Source organism: Mus caroli, unplaced genomic scaffold, assembly GCF_978045245.1.
Source record: "Mus caroli unplaced genomic scaffold, Mus_caroli_1 scaffold_9, whole genome shotgun sequence".
In the NCBI taxonomy this organism is placed as follows: Eukaryota; Metazoa; Chordata; class Mammalia; order Rodentia; family Muridae; genus Mus; species Mus caroli.
The window spans coordinates 9,740,870-9,766,830 of NW_028227264.1; the positions used below are offsets into that span (position 1 = coordinate 9,740,870).

General features: G+C 39.5%; 1 protein-coding gene across 9 annotated transcripts in view; it reads right to left on the bottom strand.

Moving 5' to 3' along the window:
- The window catches only part of Utrn (utrophin), a 489,906-nt gene that overhangs the window by 265,339 nt on the left and 198,606 nt on the right, over nt 1-25,961 (bottom strand). For all 9 annotated transcript variants that reach the window (XM_085842639.1, XM_085842635.1, XM_085842637.1 and 6 more), the window contains 12 exons: nt 24,369-24,548; nt 22,746-22,874; nt 22,239-22,409; nt 19,901-20,059; nt 19,162-19,299; nt 17,408-17,599; nt 15,828-16,000; nt 13,239-13,389; nt 11,004-11,179; nt 7,243-7,378; nt 5,329-5,478; nt 1,674-1,749 (listed from right to left, as the gene is read on the bottom strand). In XM_085842639.1, coding sequence (XP_085698765.1) covers nt 1,674-1,749; nt 5,329-5,478; nt 7,243-7,378; nt 11,004-11,179; nt 13,239-13,389; nt 15,828-16,000; nt 17,408-17,599; nt 19,162-19,299; nt 19,901-20,059; nt 22,239-22,409; nt 22,746-22,874; nt 24,369-24,548 — 1,831 coding nt within the window. The remainder of the gene's footprint in view (nt 1-1,673; nt 1,750-5,328; nt 5,479-7,242; nt 7,379-11,003; nt 11,180-13,238; nt 13,390-15,827; nt 16,001-17,407; nt 17,600-19,161; nt 19,300-19,900; nt 20,060-22,238; nt 22,410-22,745; nt 22,875-24,368; nt 24,549-25,961) is intronic.

The following is a 25,961-nucleotide window of genomic DNA, read 5'->3' on the forward strand; positions in this document are numbered from 1 at the left end:
TTTTCTGTTTAGACTTAAAAAACAAAACAAAACAAGAACACTGTGTAGAAGGAAAGTCATACTGAAATCAGCTTCCGGTCTCACACCTGTTTTATGGAGGATTGCCTTAAGGAAAGCAAACTGCAGACCTATTGTAAAGTGGCTTTGCTGTTCGTCTTTTATAATCTCAGGATGTACGTAAATTTTTCCTACTCCTTTGTCAATGTTCTAAAGAAGATAACCTCTGCAGCTGTACTTAATAAAGCAAGCTGTTTCTTTATGGTCATAGAATTGAAGCAAGATAGACAGACAGACAGACAGACAGACAGACATATACATATATACATACATAAATACATATATACATACACAGATACATAAATAGATATAGATGATAGATATATACATACATGCATAGGCACATACATACATGCATATGTACATACATAGATACATAGACAGATACATATAGATGATAGATACATACATATATGCACACATAAACACATGCATACATACAACAGATACAAAGACACATACATATATACATAAACAGATATATAGATATAGATGATACATACATGCATGCATACATAGACACATATATACATACATGCATACATAGACACATACATAGACAGATACATATAGATGATAGATACATACATACATACATGCATACATAGACACATATGCATACATACGACAGATACAGATACATACATACATACATACATACATACATACATACATAGATGAGAGAGAGAAAGAGAGATACATATATACAAATCTCAATTCAATTGTTCTAACTATAATCAAGAAAACCAATCAGGCCACAGGGATTTCCAAGGCAAGGTGCTGAGGAAAATAAGTAATGCAGAACACACACTGGGTCATAAGCAATGCTGCAATATCAGGAAGGAAATACACATTGTTTTTGAAGGAAAAGAAGAAGATATAAAGAAGAGAAGAAGAGGTGGAAATAGACAAGGTAAGCCCAGGTAGGAGGCGGCTGGTGGGAGGCAGAGTTGAGGAGAGGAGGAGAGATGAGGGGGGCAGTGAAAAACAGTGAGAAAGTCCCAACCTCCAGCCTCAGCTGGCAAAGAGACATGGGTGGCTGGGGTTAGTCACAACTAAGGACTACAGACAGCAAGCCGAATGGGGTCGGTAGGAGAGTGAGCAAGGCCATAGTGCCAGTGGATATATGATCTACTTGGGACAAAAACAGAAGGAAATAAACAGGAATCATGAGAAAATACACAATGTTTCCCATAACTAAGGGAATAATATTTGCTAGGACATGGTTTCCTGGGAAATGCAGCCTTCAAAACCCCATGATCAGGGGTTTGGAAAGGATCAAAATCCTATGATCAGGATCAAATTATACACACTAAACATGTGTTGTCATGGCAGGTTACACACAATGACTTGAAAAAGTGCATCTGTCCATTAAATTAACTCAGTATTTTCCACCTATCCCCTCTTTCCTTCCTTCACCAGGACCCATGGCCATCTAGATATATCTTTGACTCGGAGAACAAGAAATCTTTCCCCATGCTAAGCATCCAGTCTGGATTCAGATTATGAACAGCAATCAAGTGATGTTTTTCAGTAAGTTCTTCTAATAGGATGTTCCTACTATAAGTTTGTCTGTGTTGATAAAAATGACTCCTAAAGAGCAAATGCTTTCTTACCAGCCGTCCTCGTCTGTGGGGCAGAGCAGGGGTCTTGGGTGCGTGTCTTCAGTAGGCTAGGCACTTCTCTGCATACCTGTAGCATCAAGCCAAACACACAAGAGAAAAAAAAAAAGAAAAGATGATTGTATCTTCGAAACACAGCCACTCTTCCATGACAGCTCAATCAATTTTCTTTCAGTTCCCACCTTAGCTTGCATCTCCACCTTCACTATCCACTGTAATGTTACTAGTACAGGATTTCCTGGGAAATGCAGCCTTCAAAACCCCACGATCAGGAGTTTGGAAGGGATCAGAATCCTATGATCAGGATCAAATTATACACACTAAACATGTGTTGTCATGGCAGGTTACTTCCCCTGACAGTAAGCGCAAGGATGCCAACCAGTTCTCATGTGTGACACTTGCACCACTGAAGCTGCCCATTCCCCTCACAACTCAAATCCTGTAAAGACCCAGTGAGTCTGACCTTCTTCCTGCCTCTCTTAAGTTTCCTTCCCTGTCCATCAAGTGCCATTGCTGTGCAGGATAAACCTTTGACCTTTCTTACTCTTCGTTTCCTATATGGAGGTTTCAGAGGCTAAAGAACTCCCCCAGTAATATATCTTCCGCTCAGCTTTCTGTCTAATAGATCTTCAGACACATCCAAACCTCAGTTCTCGATTTCTGTCTTCCAGGAAACTGCCTTTGGTAAGCCTCTCTTGAAACTCTACCTGACTGTTGCATACACTGAGCCCGCCTTCCCTACAGTATAGCTATGGGCTCTTTCTAACAGAAATCTGTTTATAAATAGTAGCTGTCCATTTCCCTCAAAGTAGTGAATTCTTCTCAAGATGGAGCCCGAATTCCATAGAGTGGCACATTTGCTCAATGCACCAAGATCTGGTCTCCGGCGTGACTGGGCATCTCTCGGTGACTGTTTTATGAATAAGTCTATTGTAGACCACAGATGCACTTCCCTCACTGTGTGTCCTCTAGAGCCTTCCACTTGCTGTACTTCCCCTGTACAAAGCCTGTTACTTCATCCCTCACCTAAGCAGTGAGGCTTTTATAACTTAGGCTAGATAAGATCTTCTCCCACAGGCCTTCCTTGATCACTCTAAAGTATGTTAAGTGTTCCCTGAATGTTCCTTGCTTCCAATTTTTAATTATTGGTCTCTCTGTCTTATCCATGTCAAACCCACTATAAGGACTATAGGATAAGAAATTTCCTATAGTCCTTAAAATGGGGCCTTGCATGAACCAGGGGTGTAGTGAAATCTGCTAAGTATATAGAAGAGTTGAAGGAATAAAATATTCCAGAGTAGCAGTTCCTAACATGATTCCCCACACAAGAAGCACTGCTTTGCCTTAGATGTTATAATTACCCAAAGTGGGCAATACTAAAACCTACGTTAATTTAATTCGAGCAGTAATAGAAGCTTCAATGTTGCCTATCATGGTGTTCCCTACTGGCCACAATACCCTTTAATCTATAATACCAACCAAAACCCTCTGTGTTCCATAAAAATGTATACTCTGAATGAATACATACAAATGGATTTCGCAAGTGACATGGGAGCCAGTATGTCCGGAGTAGAGAGCAGAAGAGAGAGCATCAGATAAACTCAGAGAGAGCAGCTAGGCAGCCTGTGAGAGGCCTTATAAATCACAGGAAGGACAATTGGCTTTTACTCTCAGTAAGACGGAAAATCATTAGTGGACATTGTTCAGAGAGTTACTGGATCTCACTTACATCTTAACAAAGCTTTGGCTGCTGTGCTCTGACAATGAGAAAGGGTGGCAGAAGAGACCAGGAAGGAGGGCTTTCCCAGAGATGACAGTGGCTTGGGATAAGCAATACAAAGTAGCGGTGAAGTCCAATTTATGCCATTATTTTTCTAACATAAAGAAAACTGGAATAACTGTGCAGAAACATTCATGGGCAACCAATATCTACACATCAAAAATTTGCCCTCATCTGCCTTATCACATGTAGCTGCCCACTATCAAACTATCCATCAAGTCCATAGAAAAAGCCAATGACAGGGACCATCAAAGAATAGGGGGTTGGGGGGTGAATCTGTCTGTCTGGGTGTGTGCATGTCTGGATGTGAGTGTCTGGGTGTGTAAGAAAAGGAAGAAATGTCTCTTTATTGAGTTATAATTCACATATATAATTTATGTGCCATTTTAATGATTCAGGATTTCTGATTTAGGCAATAATAGAGACATACATGCCATTAACTGAGGAATGATATATACATTAAGGCCTAAAAAATAAGGTAGAAATCAAGAGTTCAATTTTGAAACTGTTGAGACATCTATTAGCTCCCAAAGCAGAGACATTGAACATTCAAGTGCCGAGTACAGAGAAAGGTCTAGGCCAGAGATACAGATAAGGAGTGACCACCTGGACAGTAACTCATAGTCACAGAGGCTGGGTCTAGAAAGCACACATAGGTTGTTAGATACAGCATAATGCCACTTCGTTCTCATAGCTTGTCTTCCTCCTCTTTCTTCTTACTCTTTCATTCTTGAGATAAGATCTCACTATGTAGCCCAGGCTGGCTTTGAAGAAACTCTCCTCCTCCCTTAGCCTAGTAAATGTCAAATGTCGAGCTACTGATGCATGCCAACACATTCACCAGGACTTCCAGTTTGATAGAATTGAAAAGAGAGTCCAGTCACTGGCAGTCCAGGGTGGGGCACATCCATTCCATGTTCAAATAGACACCATATATCGACCCAGCGGGCACTCAGACAAAATGAAAAGAATCCTATGATTTCATCTACCTTTAACCATTTCCTCTGTGAAACAAAGTAATCATATCAGGAAAATAACTCCACCCATCTTAGTTTAATTTTTGTCAGCTCTTATTAAATTCCACAGGATCCTAACAATAAAAACATACTAAAGGAATAAAAATCACCAAAAATAAACAGATGTGGGAAAGTCTTGTTCAACATCAAGAGGCTATTTTAAGGTCTTCATTTTCAGACTATAATTACTGGCATTTTACTACTAAATCCCAATAGACAATCATATGTGGTATATTTGAAAATATACACATCCCCTAGAACAAAGAATTCCATGTGAAATAAAAGATATTCTTTGAGAATACATGTGATAGTGGATGAATATAGATAGATAGATAGATATAGATATAGATATAGATGATATAGATATAGATATAGATGATATAGATATAGATATAGATATAGATATAGATATAGATATAGATATAGATATAGATATAGATATAGATATAGATATAGTGTGTGTGTGTGTGTGTGTAATTGTAAAGTACTGAAAAAACACACATATGTCAGACCTGTATCTGTACACTTAGAGCAATAGCAAGAGAACAATTTAACCAAGGACTCAGTAAATAGGGGTCAACAAGATGGCTCATCTGGTAAGATTGCTTGCACTAAGCCTTACAGTCTTAGCTCAATCCCTGGAACCCACGTGAGAGAAGAGATCAATTCCCAAAAGTTGTTCCCTTATGTGTGGTACTTTCTCTATGTCTCTGTCTGTCTGCCCCCGCCTCCCCTCCCTTGCATGTGCATGCGTGCGCGCATGAACACACACAAATACACACACTCCAAAGCAAGTATAATTCTAAAAGTTAATAGACAAGAGGAACACGTTACAGGATTCCCACATGCACACCTTGGTCCACCTTGTGTTTACATTCCTTAAACTTTCCGAAAGTTTATCTCTTTCACGCAAACTCAGACTTTTGTCTGAAAGCATTTCCAGTTCTGCTCTGTTCAGCCACTTAATGTTTTCAGCTTGAACTTCCGTCTCTTGGGCTAAATCCTGAAGAAAAAAACAGCCATGGTTAGAAGGTTGTTCTGAGGGAGAGTTACTATACACAACATATTCTCTTAGGAAAATATCCTTATACATTCAGGACTCAGGCATCTTAAATGGAAAGTCAGCTTACCAAAATCGTTAACACACTCTCACTGATAGAGCATGAATGTACATTCATATGTATGTGTCTGAATATACATGCACAAACACACGCTCTTTTTTATTATTCTTAGCCAAGTGTATATATTGGTGAAAGGGTTATACACTTGAGTTCACAGTCTTAAGAGGGCATCAGATTACTTGAAGCTCTAGTTACAGGCAGTTCCAAGCTGCCTGCCTGACATGGGGCCTCTGAAAGAGCAGTCAATGCTCTGGACTGCTGGGCCATCACTCTAGGACCAACACCCCTTCCCCAGGAGCACACTATGTTTACAGTGTTAAGGTACATCCTAATCACCACTAAATTTCTTCATCTTAACATGCTGTCCTACCCTTTGTAAACTTTCCAAATACTTTACAAGCAGGATATTTGAAGAAAATTCTTGACTATTTACATAAAGAAGGAATATCCTCATACTTCAAAGAAAAATTAATGAACAATTCCCACATGTTTCCCATCATCACTTAAAGTTTCTTTCTCAAGATACTTTAACCATACATCTCTATGACAAACCACTTCTCAAATAAGTTGAATACTTTTTTAAGCATAGTTTTACATGTGAATGTGTGTGTGTATGTGTGCAATCACAATCAAATACAATTTTTATGTTATTATTTTAAATGTGTGTGTATGTATATATATTATCACATTCAAGTACAATTTTATGTTATTATTTTAAATTTGAGTGTGTGTGTGTGTATGTGTGTGTGTGTGTGTGAAAGTCAAAGGACAAATTTGCGGAGTCAGTTCTCTCCTTTCACCTTACTTAAGTGGGATTTCTCTCGTACCGAGTACCCAGACTATCTGGCCCTCATGTATCTGAGTAATTCTCCTGTCTCTACCTAGCACCCGTCTGCAAAAAGGCTGGCACTCCAGAGGCACACCGTCATATCTAGATTTTTTTACCACTGGTTGGGTGATTGAACCAAGTTACCAGACGACCACAGTGAGTGTTTTATCTGATGAGCCATCTTGCCATGTCTGTGACGCTTTCAGAAAATGGATCCTGTACAACGTTCTACTATTAATGTCTCAATTCTTAATAGAGACTGCAGATGCTCATGGACCTGAATGCTTATGGAGATTTGGCATTTAGATATCTATATATCTTTGCATATTTATATAGATTATGTGTCTGTGTACACATGTGCATGCATGTGCACAGATGCACAACCATGAAAAATTCCTGTTGGCTACAAATCAACAAGAAACTCTGATTGCTGGACTGTAACCCTAAGCCCGCTTCAAGCTGCAAGGCACTAACTGCACAACACCCAGGATTTTCTTGTAAGTCACCACACAGTTACCTTTTAAATACAAAGGCAGAAACTATACTTCATGGTTGCATTGTGTTCTGAGTCACTTTAAGATAGTCTACATCTTTTAATAAAACATCAAGGTCAGAGTTACTAATCTTTTGTTTGATCTCTGCATGACCAAAATAGTAAAAAATAATGGAGAAAAAAAAAACCAACTCTTTCAAATTTACTCTACTTATCATAAAGAACAAAGTTGTACTTCTCTCTCAATTTCAGTCAAAACTATCTTATTTCCCAAGTGCATTAGATCCTGCATTAGAAGGCTCTGGAAATCTACAAACTCCTTACTGTTAATTCCTGTGGGCTTTCTTCCAGGTCAGGGGTTGATCTCTTCTGCACAGCATTCTCCACTTTCGTTAACCAGCAGGTGACCTCATCTAGCCGTCTCTTGTACCCCAACACCTGCTTACTTTCTCCTTTTAGCCTAAAGGAACACAGTAGGGAAAATATTGACAGAAATTACTGAGTAAGCAAAACAATGTATTTGTTTTAGAAAACTTGCTCCACATAGCCCCAGTAGAAATAATTTCTAATAATTATATTAAATATGTATTTTAAATTAACATTAATAGTCATGCATACAGAGTACCATACTAAAAATTACATATAGGACTAAAGGGATTTTTCCCCTTAATTAAATTCAGACACACTGAGAAGTCTTATCTTCTCATCATAAAAATTAGATGGCAAGTTAATATGAAAATGTTTGTTAGCTATTGCTGTGTAATACCAGTTAAGGAACAGTGAACATGTCCTTGTGTAAAATAAGGAAAATGAATAATTATCCGAGTTCTCCATGGAGACAGAAAGACATCATTGTGTAGCCCTGGCTGTCCTGGAACTCACTCTGTTGATCAGGCTGGCCTTGAACTCAGAAATCCGCCTGCCTCCCAAGTGCTAGGATTAAAGGCATGCACCACCAACGCCCCGCAAGACATCGTTTTTTTATTTTATTCACAAAATAGAAGTATTTGTCCATTCTACCCATATAAGAGCAAAAATATATGAGTATTGAGAATTGAAATCTTCTACAAATATATATGCTTGATTAGTTCATTAAAATAAGCATAACATATGCATAGGATGTCATATGACATAAAGGAGATGAAGGAAAAAATCCAGCCAAGGTCTAAAAGATGAATGTAGGCCACAAGATGACTATGACATCAGAATCCCCCAATAAGAACATCCTAACAGTGTAAGAAGAACACCTAGGGATACCAGTCATCTGCCAGACAATGAAGTGTGATCAGAACCCAAATGACACTTTAAATGCAGATTTAAAAGAGAGAGAGAGAGAGTGTGAGTTTGGAAGCTGTTAAGATCTTAGTGGGATTATGACTTTTAAGCTACTGCAACTAGACGCTGATTGAAAGCCGAGTGTGACAGTTTAATAAATTACACTGTGCCATCCCTAATGGGAATTAATGGTCTCATGCCACCTTCTATATCTTAACCATAAAACGCATAATACAATATAATACATACAACAAAATATGCATGTAATATATATTATGTCAATATGCTAATATGTGATATTATATGTTAATGTTACATAGTACTAACAGTCATAATGGAAAGGAATAATATTTAACTATTTAAACCTAATAAAAATTGCTTAAAATGTAACTTATTTTTAAAAAAGTAAAAGAAAAAAAAAAGAAGATGCACTTTGAGATTTAAAAAAAAAAATGAAGCAATGATGGTGGTAGTAGAAATTATAATAAAATGTAATTAAAAAATAATCTAACAACTTTAGAAACACTCCAAAATACTTGTATGTTTCTTTTCTTTCAGATATATTGAAAATTAAATTGCCAGTGTTTTATAATCATGACTACTTTCATGCTCTAAAACGAGAACTATAAAAGAAACTAATATTACCAAGTAATTTTCACCTGTAAACCACCTCAATATAATGTACACTTTGTTATTCTTAAGAGTAGAAACAAATTCTAGGATAAGAATTGCTTATTAAGGAATGACACCATAAACTGTAAATGTGCAAATATTTACCTGCAGGTACTCAATACAAAGAGAAATGAAGCAGTGTGGCAACTGCCAATGACCCTGAATCTCTGGGGGTTCCAAAGTGGCCCCAATACAAATAGGCTAGAGAAACAGTGAAGTTCGCTATGAATTTCTGAAAACCAATATTGTTTTAGTGAATGTACAAGGAGCTAAAAAGAAACTCATTACTGCATTCCCTTCCAAAAGCTTGAGTAAAGTGTGTGTCGAGGTCATCTTGGAGGTTGGGGAAGAATGGCTTCCACGCTCCACAGAAACCCACTTGAAATTGAGGGGTATTTCTGCAGCTGTTAATATCTTGCCAGCACCAGGTTTGTTTATTTTTTCTTTTTTAAGAAAACATAAATAACCATTTATTATTATATTATTATATAAATTAATAATTTTATTATTGATATAATTATTAATTGGTTGCTGTTTTATTATTAAGTATGTAGTGTTTATTATATGATATATGAATTGATTGATAATAGTAGTAATGGTAAAATTACTATTAATATTAATGTATTACTATAACAATAATCTGATTAATTATTGTAGGAAAGGATGATCCATGAATTCCTTCCCTTGTGATATCGAGTCCTCCTATCTTGTCTCCTCATCTGCCCATCTCTCTCACACAGCCATGGGTGTGGTACTCACAAAGCCTAGTTCTACATCTTCTCTCAAGAAGGTTACCAGTTTCGGAAATCTCCTAGAGGCCCATGAGGCTACTGGGCAGTGGTGGCAATTTTATAAAACCTGATGGCAATCTTCAGCACATGGGGCCTGTGACCTTGAAGGAGAATCTGACATAGGAGCCTCAGTCACCTTTTCCCTCTCCTGCTTCCTGGCCATGAAGCAAGCTGTCTGCTCTAGCAGGCACCCCAACCACAATGTCCCAGAGAAGGGGCACCCATACAACTGAGAACCAAAATAAACATTCTCTCTTTATAAGCTAATCATCTTGATTATGCATTATTGCTGCAGAAAGCTAGCTGCCACAAAGGCTCACCCTAGAAAGAATGTACAGAAAATTGCTATAAATGCCTGGAAACTCAGCTTCAGCATCCCTCCTCATCAGTACCCAATTCCATAGCTCATCTTTCCTGCCTCTGTGTCAACATCTTCATGTGGATGTTTGCCTGGATCACGCTTTCTTCCTTTCTACTTCATCTTTTCAGTCTGAGTTCGTAGTGACATCTGAATGCTCAGTGCGAGAAAATATTGATAAAACTGATTACATTAATTGACTATTAGCAATACACAGCAATAACACGCTGGGAGAATAAGTTCAAGAGAAAGGATTATAAGAAATGGATATTTTAAATGTTCACCATAAAAAGTTAAGACATACACATTTTTCAAATACAGTCTCATTTAACCCTCAAGCAACTGTCTGACATTATAGCTTTCTTTCGTAGAAAGAAAGGAAACAGTGACCATAAGTGCTGTGGTGGGTGACCAGCACAATGCATTAACCCTAAGGGTACAAGAGTGCGACAATACCTTTATGCAACTAATAGCTCTCTAACTGGGCATAAAGCCCATTCAGAAAAAATGGAAACCATGCCTGATACTGGAAACCTATCCAGCTATCCAAGGTTAGTGAAGCCATGGAACTCTGATGTGCACTTACAACCGCCATTTGCCTAAATCAACATAATTCATAAGTACAATCTAAATATTTAACTTCTTCCAACCCAGATAAATATAATTCTCATCCCTCATCAAAGGAACCTCTCTTTGCAACAGGGGCCATTTCACACGGGGGCCGGAGGTCTAAGCAAGGGTCTCTGTGCTTACATGGCAAGCACTTTATTGACTGAGCCATCACCCTGGCCCCAAAGAAAGTTTTATACATAGGAAATCTGAACAGAACAGTAAGATTTACAAGAGAGCCTAAAAACTGTCATAAGTAACATGGACAGTGGAAGCCTCAAATGCCACTAATATTTTTATCGTGGTATCAGATCAGCTTCTATGTAGTTTACATGAAATCTTCCCCCCTCTGCTCAAAACATTCAGAGCTGAGTCATCACCTGGGCTGCAAATCCTCCACCTCAGCTACAAGAGTGCTCCAGCGCTGGTTTAAACCTGCCAGCTTCTCCTTCAGGAAGCTTGCCTCCGAGGGGCGGAGTCTCTGAACAATGTCCTCCCCCTTTTGGTTAACATTGATCAGGCTGGGCTGGTGGCTGCTGAGGCCCTCTTCCAGTTCCTATGACAGATAACACATTATGAATTTCTACCACTCAATCAAGCTGTTCAGATACCTTCAGTGTACCCAAGTTTTTAAGCATCAACCTAATACCTACAGAAACAAATTCGGGGTAGGGCTATAATGTCTTTTCAAAGAATTTAATTGCATTTCCAGGGACATGTGGATACCACATACACACAAATATTTGGTCAATAAAATTTTTATGTCCAGCCATTTATAATAAAAAATCCTTAATGTGCATTTTACTGAGATGCTGCCTCTGTCTGTAAAAATTTTAAAGTCACAGATTAAGGTCTACTTCAAAGTCAAGTCTAAATACTTACCTGTAACTCAAACTTTCACACACACACCCAAAAAAACCGCAGTACCATGTGGGCAAGTGAGGAGGAGGCATTGTTTTCGACTCCCCATGAACTGTCTAGAGAAAATACATTTTGAAAATGTACTAAAGCAAGAAATACATTTGGCAATGGACATCTGAGCTTCTGCTTGCTCCATTTCTCCCTTTAGTGACCTATTGTGCTGGCAAGCTGACTGCTGGGGTGCTACATAGTCTCAAGGCTGAGTCCTACAAGAGGCTGGCTTTGTCCATAAAGAACAGCATCCTCTCATGACAATAATCAATGATTTTTAAAAAAAGGAAAAAGAAATAACCGGGATGCCTAGGTGTTAGGGGTACAAAGCAGAGGGGACATTGAATATACACATACTTTTTTGTCTTTCATATAATCTTAGATATAATTTTTGTGCTAGTATGAGTATAAAATCTCCTGAGGAGAAATATATCTTAAAATATTTTTTAAAATAACTATCTCTCACATTAACAACCTAAAAGTGCCTTATCCTTTTAAAAAATTCTTTAAAATCTGGATTATAAATTGTATGATGGGGGCCAGGAAAGTGGACAGGTTGGGAGAGGGAAGAGGGAAACCTGATCTGGTATTGGGTGAGGGAAAAAGATTGAAATCCTGAGGACCAGCAGAAAGAATGGAAACAGGCAACCTCGGGAAATAGGAGGTTGGGAAGACCCCCCCCCTCCCATAATGCACCAGAGACCTGGGAGGTGAGAGACTCCCAGCACTCAAAGGGAGGGACCTTAGATGAATCGGCCAACAGTAGGGATCGGGAACATATATAGAGTCCACCTCCAGCAGGAAGACAGGGCATTAAATGAGGGATAGGGTTGCCAACCCACAGTCACATCTCTGACCCATAATTGTGCCTGTCTGAAAGAATTACAGGGATGGAAATGGAGAGGAGCCTGAGGAAAAGAAGGTCCAGTGACAGGCCCAAAGTGGAAGCCAGCTCAAGGAGAGGTCTCAAGGCCTGACACTATTACTGAGTCTCTGGAATGCTCACAAAAAGGGACCTATCATGACTGTCCTCCAAAAGACTCAACAAGCAGCTATTTGCACCCAACTAATGGACAGAAGCAGCTGACCCCTGTTGTTGAACTAGGGAAGACTGAAAGAAGCTGAGGAAAAGGGTGACCCTGTAGGAAGACCAGCAGTCTCAATTAACGTAGACCCAAGATCTCTCAAACACTGGACCACCAAACAGACAGCATACACCAGCTCATAGGAGGCCCCCAACACACATACAGTAGAGGACTGCAGGGATTCCTTCATTCAAAGATGATGCACCTAGCCCTCAAGAGACTGGAGGCCCCAGGAAATTTAGAGGTCAGGTGGGGTGGGAGGGTAGGGACATCCAGGTGGAGACGGTGTGGGGTGGGGAGGAGATGTGGGATGTGGAGCAGTCGGAGGGTGGATGAAGGGCAGGCAATGGAATATGGAATGTAAAAAATAAATTAAAAATAAAATAATAAATAAATAAATTGTATAATGACCAGTGTTTCTTAGAATTTTAAAACTGGGAACTAGATGTAGGAAAAAATGTACAGTGGTAAAAATTACAACCATCTATGAAGCATCTGACTTTCCCGCCCCGCCCCTGCATGCCCCGCCTCTCCCTTCCCACCCCACCCCCCCAAACACACACACACACTCACTCACTCACACTCACTCTCTCTGCCCCCAGGATGGGACACACTCACCAGCTGCTGTGCCCTGGCTTTCTCCAGGTCCAGGCTACCATCTGGAGCACAAGTGTCTACCAGCAGGTCTTCAGCTTCAGATAACCACTGTGTAAGGTCATCAAGGTCATGGTGGAACTGCCTCCATTCCTCCACAGCCCTGGCCAAGGACCTGGAGCACGAGAGACAGACTCAGCGGAGCTTCAGGCTTCACAGAGCAATCCAGAGGTAACCTCTCTTTCAAAACCATCCTAATGATAAGTCAGTCAATCACATCTGATTTAAACCGAAGAGTTTAAATGGAATGTGTTATGTTAAAAAGGGTTTTGCTTTCTCTGACTTACACAGCCACTTTTGATTAATTGTAGGCATGTTAATCCATCCAAATTTATACCCTTACTGTTTAAGTATAGTGAAACAGAAACACAAGATTAACTACTCTATTCTCTTAGAAAGTATGTGGTTTTAGTGATAGAAGGCTTCAATTCAAGTTGAAACAAAGTAAAAACAAGTTAAAACAAAGGCCAAAAAAAGAGTAACTGTTCTGGAACATTGAAGGGAAATTTTACATACTGGAAGAAGAAATTCACAAATTACAAATAAAAATATAGCATTTAGTTAAAATGAATGGTGCATCAAAACATAATTAGCACCACTAAATTAATACACAATAACGTAACTTTAAATTATGACATTTTTTGCTAACTATAAGGACAATGAAAACTTATATGGGAGACATTGGTCATTTGTTTAAGAACAATGAGGCAAATTAGAGCTGGTTAGTATTTAACTAGAGATGCACAAAAAGTTGCTTAAGGGTTTTTGGAAAGTAGAGGTGCATGCACAGACTCATGGTGGTGAAGCTGTGGTACAAAGGCTCCTGAGCTGGGTCCTGAACAGAGGTCATACCAAAATCAAACCCAAGCAACTAAGATTGTTTCCAAGCCATACATTATTATTTCCTCAGACACAGCAAATGTAAGGAATGGATATGTAAGTTTTGTTAACTGTATACAATCATAAAGGAAACAACTATAAGATATAATTTCATAAAACTAAGTTGGCTCTACATCAAAGGGTACAGGCCATTTTGAGTGGCATACAAAAGGCTGTAAATACTCACAAATAAACAAAAATATACATAAATAATATCTTCCAGGTAGAAAAACATTTTTAAACAGTAAGTAGCATTCCCTTGGTTTCAAAGATGAGCCATTACTGGGCACAAAGAACCTTCAAATCCCATTGAGAGCACAGTAAAGAAAAACAACAATGAAGCTATCACTGTAATATTGGAGAAATATTCCTGCCAATAATAGCCAGACTTCTAAAGGAAGGGCGAGTTCATAAATATCCCTGACAGGGTACAGTAGCCAAGTTCATGTTATAATAAAAAGAGAGTTTCAACATCTTGCTTTTTTAATTGTCTTCATGTAATAACCAAGTGCTGTGATTTGAATGTGAAATGTCACCCATAGGCTCGTGTGTTAGAACACATAGTCACCAGCAGGTGGTGCTGTTTGGAGAATCTTTAGAAGACAGAGTCTCACTGGAAGAAACACATAGCTTGGTGGAGACTTTAAGGTTTTATTTTATCCTACTTTCTGTTCTCTCTACACTTCCTGATTGCTGATGAAATGTGTCCAGCCAACCTCCTTCTCCTGTGATCATGTCTTGCCTGTTATGCGAAGTGTGTGTCCTGAAACCATAAACCAGAACAACCCTTCCTTTTTAAGGTGCTTTGATGAACACTTGTGTCACCAATGAAGAAAGTAACTACTATACCAGTTCTAACAAACAAACAAACAACAACAAAAATACACATAGACACACACACATATATATGGATGTATAAAAGAATGTTCACTAACTACACAAAGAGACCATATTATAAATTTACATAGCAACAAAGATCATTAAGGCCTACTTCTTCACTGATTAAACAGTCACATGAATTATAGAGCTAAAAAAATTTTAACCATATGATTCCTTGCTTTTGTATCTGAATACTTGCAATGTATTGCTCTACAGTAAATTCTCTGTTACATGGTATTTTTGTTGTTGTTGTTATTGTTGGGCTATTTCATGTTGTATTTGCATTTAACTACATTCACAGCTACTGGGGGAAAAAAAATCACACTCATTTTTCTTTACTCCTATTTGAAGTCTAAAAACAACAGGAAAAAAAAAAAACTGAAACATCCTATGAAGCAGAAGGTTATAGAGCAGAAAAACTGGGAAGAACCGGCCTGTAGTTATATATGAATTCCAGCTACCTGAAGCTGCTTCTGTTCTTCATTCACATTAATCATGCCGTGTGGGAGAAAGGAACATTAATAAAATCCTTTCTAATTAAAAAGGAGAATTATTTTTATGCTAAAAACTAAAGGTGCCCCCATATCATTAAGGTATTATGTGCTTAATGGCTTTGTGCCTGTGGACACATTTCTCTTTAAGGAATGAAGCTCATCTCTATTTATTAATCATGTCATATTAGAAATACATGAAAAATGGTTTCCGTGATCCTAATGCACACTTGGACTCTTTCAACGCCCCATGAACTGGAACTCATGTGACTTAGAGATAACTATTCACGTAGCTCACACCTACCCTCTCCGATCACTGTACACTCTATTCACTCGGTCCCATTTTGCGTTCAGCTGAGCGAGCATGTCCCTGATCTGAATGGCCTCAGGGCCAGAGGCTTCCACGATGACATCTGGCTGCTTCTCGTGAACAACTGCAATCTGCTCTCCAAGTCTGTCCAGTTGACCTTTGATACTCTGCAAACACATCATTGTACAAAACACCAGAACCACAGATAAGAGTTACATGTATGAGACTCATTTAAAGTAATAGTGGGGCTAATCACTGTTGTGTGTGCAAATGGGGGGATTCTATTTTTTTTTTTAATTTATTTCTTCACTTTACATCCTAATTGCATTCACCCCTCCTCCTGGTGACCCTTGCATGGCTTCTTTCCTCAATCCCACTCCCGTTCTCTTCTGAGAAGGGGGATGCCCCACCTGGGTATCCCCCCACCCTGGTACATCAAGTCACTGCAGGACTAGGTGCATCTTCTCCCACTGAGGTCAGACAATTGTCAAACCAAGCTGCACATCTGTAACATATGGGGGGATGGGGGGGATAGGTCCAGCCCGTGCTTGCTCTTTGTTTGATGGTTCGGTCTTTGGGAGCCCCCAAGGGTCCAGGTTAGTTGCCGCTGTTGGTCTTCTTACGGACTTTTCTATATAAAAATCTCAGAGTCACCAAAATGTGAGGAATACCATCACAATGGTGAATGGGAAGGCACCCTCCTAGATGTTCTGACCGGCTTCAAGGCAGGATACAGGAAAGGTAGCTTTACTAACATACTATGTAGGTGGAAAAAAAAAAAAAAAAGAGGAGACTTACTTCTAGAATTATAGTTTTAAATGCCTAATCACTATAGCTTAAATGAGAAAATAAATTATTGAATCTATCAGAAATAATACAACATCTTTATATAGAAGTACAATCAAATACATGGGGAAAAAAACTTTCAAAGAACTCAAAATGTTAACTTGCAATCAATACGCAATTCCACAACGGGGCAACTAGCCAATCTCGAATCAATATGGATGACCTGACATCATTGGACACAAATGACAATCGAGTTTACATCAGATTAAAATGAGATCTCTGCTGTTGCAAATAAATGTGCATTCATAAGAGTCCAGACCTAGATGCTTTTTAAATTGAAAAGAAAAAAAATGCTGCATCCTACCAGGGAATACAGTAAAATCTCACTATTTATACACTTTTGTTGCTAATTTGGAGTAATCAAAGATTTGGATTATCTAAGTAAGTAAGTGCAACAGCAACTTCCATCTGAGCACGGCAATCGTGACTGTAATCTCAGCTCTCCACAGGCAAGGAGAGGAGGGGAGCATCCAATTAGCCTGGGCTATCTAAGGAAGCCCTGTCTTTAAAAAAAAGAGGGGAAAGGAAAAAAGAAAAGAAGGGAGGGAAGGAGGGAAAAGGTTAAAACAGAGGAGGAAAGAGAGAAAGAGGGAGGGAAGAAGAGAGGGAGGGGGAGGAGGAAGAGAAGGGGAGGGAAAAGGCAAAAACAGGAAGAGACAGAGATTGGCCTTGTTTCTGTACATTTTCTATTAACAATGGCAACTGACATTCAGCACTTGGGTTTTTACCTTCAGAGAGTCTTCCTGGAAAGAGAAGTCTTTGTAGACAGTGGTGTTTAGCTCAGGCATATTAAGTGATAATTCAATGTCATCCAGAGTGAGTAAAATTTTATTAATTTCAACCAGATAATCTGCAGGGAGGGCTGATGATGTAATTCCAGAAGAAACTGGACTTGTTTTTCTCTGCTGGATAGGGATTGTCTATTAAAAAATTCAAAAAAATATTAATGCAGGTATGTTAAAACCTCCCCCATGAAAGTAACAACAAATTGGGGGTGGGAGGTTGAAGAATCCCAGAATGTCAACCAAAGTTGTAAGGAACACAAGTCAGGTGATTATGATCAAAACACACTATGTATGTGCACAAAATGTCACAATGAAACCATTATCACACAATTAATAAGTGCTAATAAAAATAACATTCAATATAAGTTTTCTTCTTTTAAATCTTCATTGCTACAGAAACTCCACAAGCTGCTTCAGTTTTCATCAGCAGTCTGCCACTTTCATGCCAAAAGGCAACCTCAGGACCACTGCCCACCCACTGAGGAAGGGTCTTTCATTGGTCTCATGGCTAGAGCTCACCAATTAGGCAAGAATGCTTGGTCAACAGAGCCCTAGGATCCTCCTGTCTGCCACTCCAGCACTGGGATCACAGCACTGTGCCACCATGCTTAACATTTTTACATAAACCGAGACTAGAGACTGAACTAAGACAGCTCAGGTCCTCATGCTTGTGAGACACACACTTCCCAGACCACTATCCTCAGTCCAAAGCCTAATCGTTGTGAGTCCTGCTTCACACGATGTAATGAACAGGAAAATAGCTGAGGATGGTAATGAAGCTTCCTCCTTCTACACAGACGGGCTATTTTTTAAGAGGACAAACTAAGAAGGGAAATGGGGAAAGTGGACAACGCCAATGGCAACTTCCATTGGATCATACAACAAGGCACATGCAGTCAGAGACAGCTAGTAGACAGCAAGCCAAGGCATAGGACTCCACTCAGATTCCAAAGTGATCAAATAAAACTCATTCCAGAAAGAACTACCAAAGAATAGAGCCCTGGGGAACGGCATCACTTAAAACACCACAAGGATATTACTCTTGCCGTATTTTCAATGTCTGCAGATGCACAGTTGAAAAAGAGGAACACAGAGGCTTCTGGGACAACCCCTACCTCCACCCTACCCCTAAAAAATTAATAGCCTAAAAAGGTAGCCATCAAAGAGAAGTTTTGAAAACTCTGATAAGGATGCTGAAATGAAGCTCTCCACAACTGATGGCTTCTGGCAAGTGTGGGGAAGGACTCAGTTTCCCTTTCTCATTGGGACTAGACCATGCACAAGTAAGTTTAACACAAAATGGACTGAGGGTCTTTTCCCTCCTCTTCTCTCCCCTCTCTTCCTCTCTTCCTCTCTCCCTCTCCCCCCCTCCTCCCCTTGTCTTTGTTTTTGTTTTGTTTTGTTTTATTTTATTTTTACATTTAAGGGAGCAGACATGGGAGGACTGGGAAGTGTGTGTGATCAGAGTGCATGATGGGAAATTCCCAAATAACCTATAATATACACCAGGAATAGGATCCAATCCTAACTCCAAAAAATAAACAGTAATTAAACTTAAAAAGACAGTGAGGGGGAAATATATAACTTCCCTAAATGATTTGCTTGAATATTGCTTGTGTCTTTAAATATTACATCCCCAGCCTGGATGGTACAACTGGGTAAGTTATTTCTTTGCTGTGGAGACCACAGCAACCTACCTTGATTTTGTTGTAACGCGTATGCAAAAGTAACAACTGCAAGCGGATCTTTTCTTTCTTACTGTCCTCCATAGGTTCATGTAACAAATGCTCCCCTCTTTGTAGAACATCCTCAATCTGGGCTTGCTCCTCATCCATCTAAATATTTAAAGAAAGAAAATTACTGAAAACAAAAATGCACAGACAAACTTAGTACTCTCTATTGTTCAGTGTAAGAACTATGCTGAGACAGACAGGGCAGTGTGGGTCAAGCCACATCGGCCTGAATGACACAACTGCTCTTGATTTCCTTCAAATACTTTATATTGGAAAATCAAATATCCCAAAGCTAATTTATCAAAACGTATCTAATGATTACAGCTAGTCAGGAAGGAGGGGGTGGAGCTGCTACTGTGACTGCACCTTCTCCTCCTCCTCCTGCCCTTCCTCTTTCTCCTGTTGCTCTTCATCATCATCATCATCATCATCACCACCACCATTAGTGTTTGTTTCTTGTAGCCCAGGCTATCCTCATACTTGCTCTATAGCTAGAGAAGATCAGGAACTTGCACTTCTCCTGCATCTGCCTCCCAATGTTGGGATTAGATGAGCGTTGTGGGTGAACTTCAAGCATTGCATGAGTTACCTGACAGCTTCTGGATTACTTCAGTTACACGTGGTGGGTCAAGCAAATAAATCCATATTGCTAAGGAGAGGAAAAAAAAAAAAAAAACGAGGGTAGGGGTTGCAGACCACCTACCTTCTCATCGTTATTGGGGTCCAAGTGCTTTTCTACAACTTTCAACATGTTTTCTATGTCTTGTTCTAAGTTTTCCAAGTCAGAGAAAGACTCAGCAGCTTCAACAGTTCCAGCAGGGTCCAAGCCTTGGTAGGATGAAGGGTCCTGACCAATCAGCATCTAGGGAAGGAAAAGAGGCTTCTGAGACTTGATTTTCCAAAATCATCTCAAGTGGCAGGGTCACAGCAGAAACCAGCATTTATCTGAAATGACTTCAAGGTCATTCATCATAGAGCAATGACTTAGGGCAACCTGGGCATACTCGACCTGCTCATTTTTCAACCTGGAGCCAGGAATGTAAAGTGCATTCCGTTCCCTGTGGCTGCTTCGAGCACAGTAGGGCAGATGCCAAGGTGAACATCCTACAGGGACGTGATGTGAATCGTCCCTGCCACAAGCCATGAAAGAAACAATGGCCAGTCCTCACTCTAGGGTGCAAGGAGACCCTAGAGAACGCCTCCCATACATGCCTACCAAGAAGAACGCCCCTTGAGTGTTTTAATAACAGAGCCTCAAAAAGATTTGTATTTCCAAATGCCACATTTTCACATCTATAGAGAAAAAAGATTACATTTGGGAAAATAAATGTAAAAATGGCAATTTTAATAAAAATAAATGAAGAAAACATCCAGCATCTATGAAGAAGGTAGCATTCTCACTTCTTAACCTGCACAGATTTTCCACTAGCCCCTGCTGAAAGTGTTTGGAACAGCCCTCCACACCCTCTGCAAAAATTCAATGGATTCTAAAATCCGATACCAGCAGAATAGTAAGAGATGAGCCAGCAGATACAAATAAGATGATTTTAACAAAGACAACATTCCCAAGTGCCCAATATTCATAAAGTTAACCTAGCAAATTATAACAGCCCATAGAACATTACTATTAAAATCCATTTCAAGGGAGCATGTACAGAATGCTATAATTTTTTTTATATTTTGGAATCATGCATCAGTGAGTAAAAATTGTTAAGCAACAGAATGGTTTGCAAAGGTCATTTGAAGGACAATGCTAATTTTCTTTATTATTTCTCTTAGCCCCGTACTTTAAAAAACCTCCCATGAGCCGGGCGTGGTGGCGCACACCTTTAATCCCAGCACTCGGGAGGCAGAGGCAGGCGGATTTCTGAGTTCGAGGCCAGCCTGGTCTACAAAGTGAGTTCCAGGACAGCCAGGGCTATACAGAGAAACCCTGTCTCAAAAAACAAAAAGCAAACAAAAACAAAAAACAAAAAAAAACTCCGATGAATCTATTTAAACAAATAAAATGGAATTAAGTCATACAGTAAGGAAACAAAGCCAAGATTAAAGAAGACAAATGCTCAAGGAAGGTCTGACTGTATTGTTTTAAGTCGTGAATAATTATATGCTGGGGCATAGAAAAAAGTGTATCCCACTATACCAGATATTTTAAGTTAAAACAAAGTTAGATAAAACTTACTTCCTGCACACATATAAAACAAACGATCTTTTCTCTTTGTTATTTCAATAGATAACTGCCAAGAGGTTCAATTAACTAATTCTTTAAAGTGCCACCAGATGTGCACAGATGAGATTATATTAAACACTCAGCATCCTGCGATCCCTCAGCATGGGCATCTCAGGTCCACCGCTCTCCCTCTGAGCTGAGAAAATGCTTGCATCGTTTCCATCTCACATTTACTAAAGCTCCATCTGTGCTAGGCCTTGAGAACTCTACAGTAAAGCTTTTCTCCTGCTCCTCTCTTAAAATAAAGAATGACGGGGGGGGGGGAATGGGAAAGATACAGGGGGAGCTGAAAAAATAATAACATAGTAGCATAGACACCATTTAGTAATGATAGCTGTTATTTATGACCCTTCTTTTGATAAAGCGTTTTCAAATTAGTAAATTCAGAAAGTTTCCCCGTGAACTACAAACTGTGAGTCTATAACTTATCACATTTAAATCTGTCAACATATAAACACATACACACACATGTATTGTCTATAAACACATACACACACATGTATTTTCTATAAATACATACATTAAAGGGATGCATTTAAGATCAGGAATTGATAATCATGTGTCAGTTGGGAAATGATTTATTTCTATTCTCTTTCCATCCCGACTGTCACTAGCTCTGAAGCCTGTCCTGGGTGAGTTATTTACTAAACAATATTTTCTTATATCAACAATCACACATAAGTAACAGCAGTTGCTTTGCCAAACAGTTATTAAAATTCATTTAAAAATTAATAGGCTTGAACAAAATGATCTACCATTTATACATAAACCATGGGGAGAAATGGCATCCTATACAAATGCAAGCACTCACTTGGGCACTCTTTATGTGCTGGGACACCTTTTCAAAGTTCCTGCTCAGCTCGGCTAGTTTTGGTTCCACGAGTTCCCTGCTGGTGCTTCCACGAGCATTCACCAAGATGATGGCTTGTTCCTGAACATTCTCAACCTGGAGGCTGGCATCATCCAATTCAGACAGTAAACGCTGAGAGTAAAAGGAAGGAGGGAAGAAGGGAGGGAGGAAGAAGGGAGGGAGGGAGGGAGGGAAGGAGGGAGGGAGGGAGGGAGGGAGGGAGGGAGAGAGAAGAATATTATTCCAAGCACACAAGATGCTTACTATGAATTAAAGGCATTCGAAATAAACATCTGAGATTGCTAGGAAGACTCTCAGCACCAGAGGATGTGGTGGTCGTAGAAACCCATGGCCATCTTGGTTTCTCCCACCGAAAAGCAAACTGCTTAAGAACACCATGCACGCTGCTGACAGCACACGGCACAAGAGAACAGCAAATTAGCCTGCGGGACTCATGAGGCTGACTACCTTCACAATTTCTTCCTGTTTACTCGCTGGTTTCTTTTCGATCTCATCCAGCAGAGCTTCTGCTTGGTAGAGCCAGGTACTGATGTGAGCGACGTGTCCATCAAATAGCTCCAGCTGGTTTTGATGGTTCTGCAAAGGAGTAAGATGGTGCTAATGAGCTTTAAATGAAATAGTAAGATGGCAATCTTAGTAGAGATTGAAGAGGCCATCAAAGAGCACGCTGCATGTCACACAATCGTGTCAACAAAGAACTAAGTTTGCTACATACTTTCACTTGGTTTGCTTTGGTTTGGGGTTATTTTGGAGGGAGGGGCGACTGCTTTACAGTTCTGCAGACTGAGCATAGGGCCTCATACACTGCGCAACTGAATATAACCCCAGGCCTCTTCTTTCTTTTTATTTTAAATTGTTTAGGCTATCCTTAAATTTACTATATAGCCCAAGAAGATCTTCAAGTTGTGATCCTCCTGCCTCAGTCATCCAAGTAGCAGGTTTACAAGCCTGTGCTACCAGGTGTGACTATTTTGAGGGGAGACGGGGTATTGGGTTTGGGGGGGGTTGTTTTTTGGTGTTTTTGAGACAGAGCCTTGCTATGTAGATTGATCTTTATCATTAGAGACTCTTGTTTTGGTCTCTTAAATTCTGGGATTACAGGTATGTATCACCATGGCCAGCTTTAGCTATGCTTTTCTCTCTACATTGGTATGTGGTGATGTATTACATTACAGAATTTGCATAAAGTTATAAGAGTAATGTGTCATGGACTAGAATATAAACCTCTGATCAATCAAGACCTAAGCACATGAGCTTCTCTGCCCTGTATATCCTAACTGATTTGAAAAAAAAAAAATCCCAAACAGATCACTCATTCTTATATCTATGCCTATCCATTACTGGGGAATTAACTGAGTTAAAGTCCTATCTGATGTATTAGAATAAAGTAATAACTTATAAATTATAACTCTCACTTCAGAGATTGGGGCTGCCATATGTTAATCATTGGTAGACGTGGCCAGGAAACACGATGAAAGTGGAATGGTTATAATTAAAAGAAAATAATAGGGTGTTTAACATATTGTTATATAATACCACTACACATTTTGTCATTTAATTATTATAAAATCATACAAGGTAGAAATTATAATAACGCCCATTTTGTAGATGAGAAAAAGAAAGAATAGAGTTTGTAAGTAACTTCACTGAGGTAGTAGTCAAGAATTTTACAGGCAGCAATGTCTGGGATAACCCTTTATCTGTGCTAGTATATAACTAAGACACTGTGAAGACTGTGTGTATATAAGTATACATTTATACATACATGTACATATGTATGTGTAAATTATATATTATGATTATACTAGTAAATACTCTTATCATTAAAACAAAACTACGTTTACTAAAATATTAAGTAACATGGCCCCTCTGTTTGGCATGAATATTTTACTTTTATAAGAGGTACTATAAATTCTTCCTTTTGGAACCTTTTCAATAGAAAAATAAAATAATCAACCTAAAGCACAGCGAAGCAAAGCAGACACACAGCGCTCTCATGAGGGCCGCATGCTTTCCAATGCAGCTACTTAGAGAAGACATCCCCAATGGCCGGCGTGTTCTGCATCTTACCAGCAAGGTGTTGCACCAATCTTCGGTCCACGTCCGCACTCGGCTCCATCCAGCATTGAGCACACAGAGGTTCTCTTCCAGAACAGACTCACTGCCCAAGACCAGGTGCTGAAGGGCAGCACTACTCTCTGTAATGCCATTTAAGTCAACTTTCCTCTTTTCCAGATCCTTGAGAATATTCTAAAAGAAAAAACGCACTTGACTTTCAGAACACACTAACATTTACCTAACCTTAGGTATTGTGGTTTGTTCTTTAGCTTTTTTTTTTCCAGCAATAACGAGTCAATGGTTTCTAGATAACTTGCAATGCCTTAAAGGTTTATAAAACTCAACTCTCTGACACATTGCAACTCTCAAACCATAAAAAAACTGAAATGGTTAAGTAAGTGAATCTGAAAAGACATAAGAAATTCAGATGGGCCTTCCTTCTCGAGTTTCATGTGTTTTTCAAATTGTATCTTGGGTATTCTAAGCTTCTGGGCTAATATCCACTTATCAGTGAGTGCATATCATGTGAGTTCTTTTGTGATAGGGTTATCTCACTCAGGATGATATCCTCCAGATCTATCCATTTGCCTAAGAATTTCATAAATTTATTGTTTTTAATAGCTGAGAAGACCAGTGTGGATACTTCATTCCTCCTTAGAATGGGGAACAAAATGCCCATGGAGGGAGTTACAGAGACAAAGTTTTGAGCTGAGATGTAAGGACACTACCCCACCTGGGGATCCATCACATAAACAGCCACCAAACCAAGACACTACTGCATATGCCAGCAAGATTTTGCTGAAGGGACCCTGATATAGCTGTCTCTTGTGAGGCTATGCCAGTGCCTGGCAAATACAGAAGTAGATGCTCACAGTCATCTATTGAATGGAACACAGGACCCTCAATGGAGGAGCTAGAGAAAGTATCCAAGGAGCTGAAGGTGTCTGCAACCTTATAGGAGGAACAACAATATGAACTAACCAGTAACCCCCAGAGCTGTGTTTCTAGCTGCATATGTAGCAGAGGATGGCCTAGTCGGCCATCAATGGGAGGAGAGGCCCTTGGTCTTGTAAAGATCATATGCCCCAGTACAGGGTAACGCCAGGGCCAGGAAGCAGGAGTGGATGGGTTGTGGAGCAGGGTGGGGGAGGGTATAAGGGACTTTAGGAATAGCATTTGAAATGTAAATGAAGAAAATATTTAATTAAAAAAAAGAAATATTACACATGTCCTGAGACGTGAGTGATGATACTAATGTTAAATATTAAAAATGAAAATAAAGAAAGAAATTCAGATGGGAAATACAGCTTAAGTAAAACAAAGGAGAACCAGGAAAACAGAAGCTGTGAACATCAGCTTCATGCCATGCAGTGGGAACACTCCAGGAGGGAAAATGGCCCCGGGACTCACACACAAGTGAAGGTTCACCAGGAAAGTGCACATTCACAGAAATTCAAATCATGCTGAAAATGCAAACTATCCTGAAATGACATATGGAAACACCCATGGTCACCTTACTCCTCAACTGTTGCTCCTCCTTTTTCAAAACATACTTTTCAGATTTCTGTTTACTTAAGTATACGTGTGTGAGTTCATTTAGGTGTG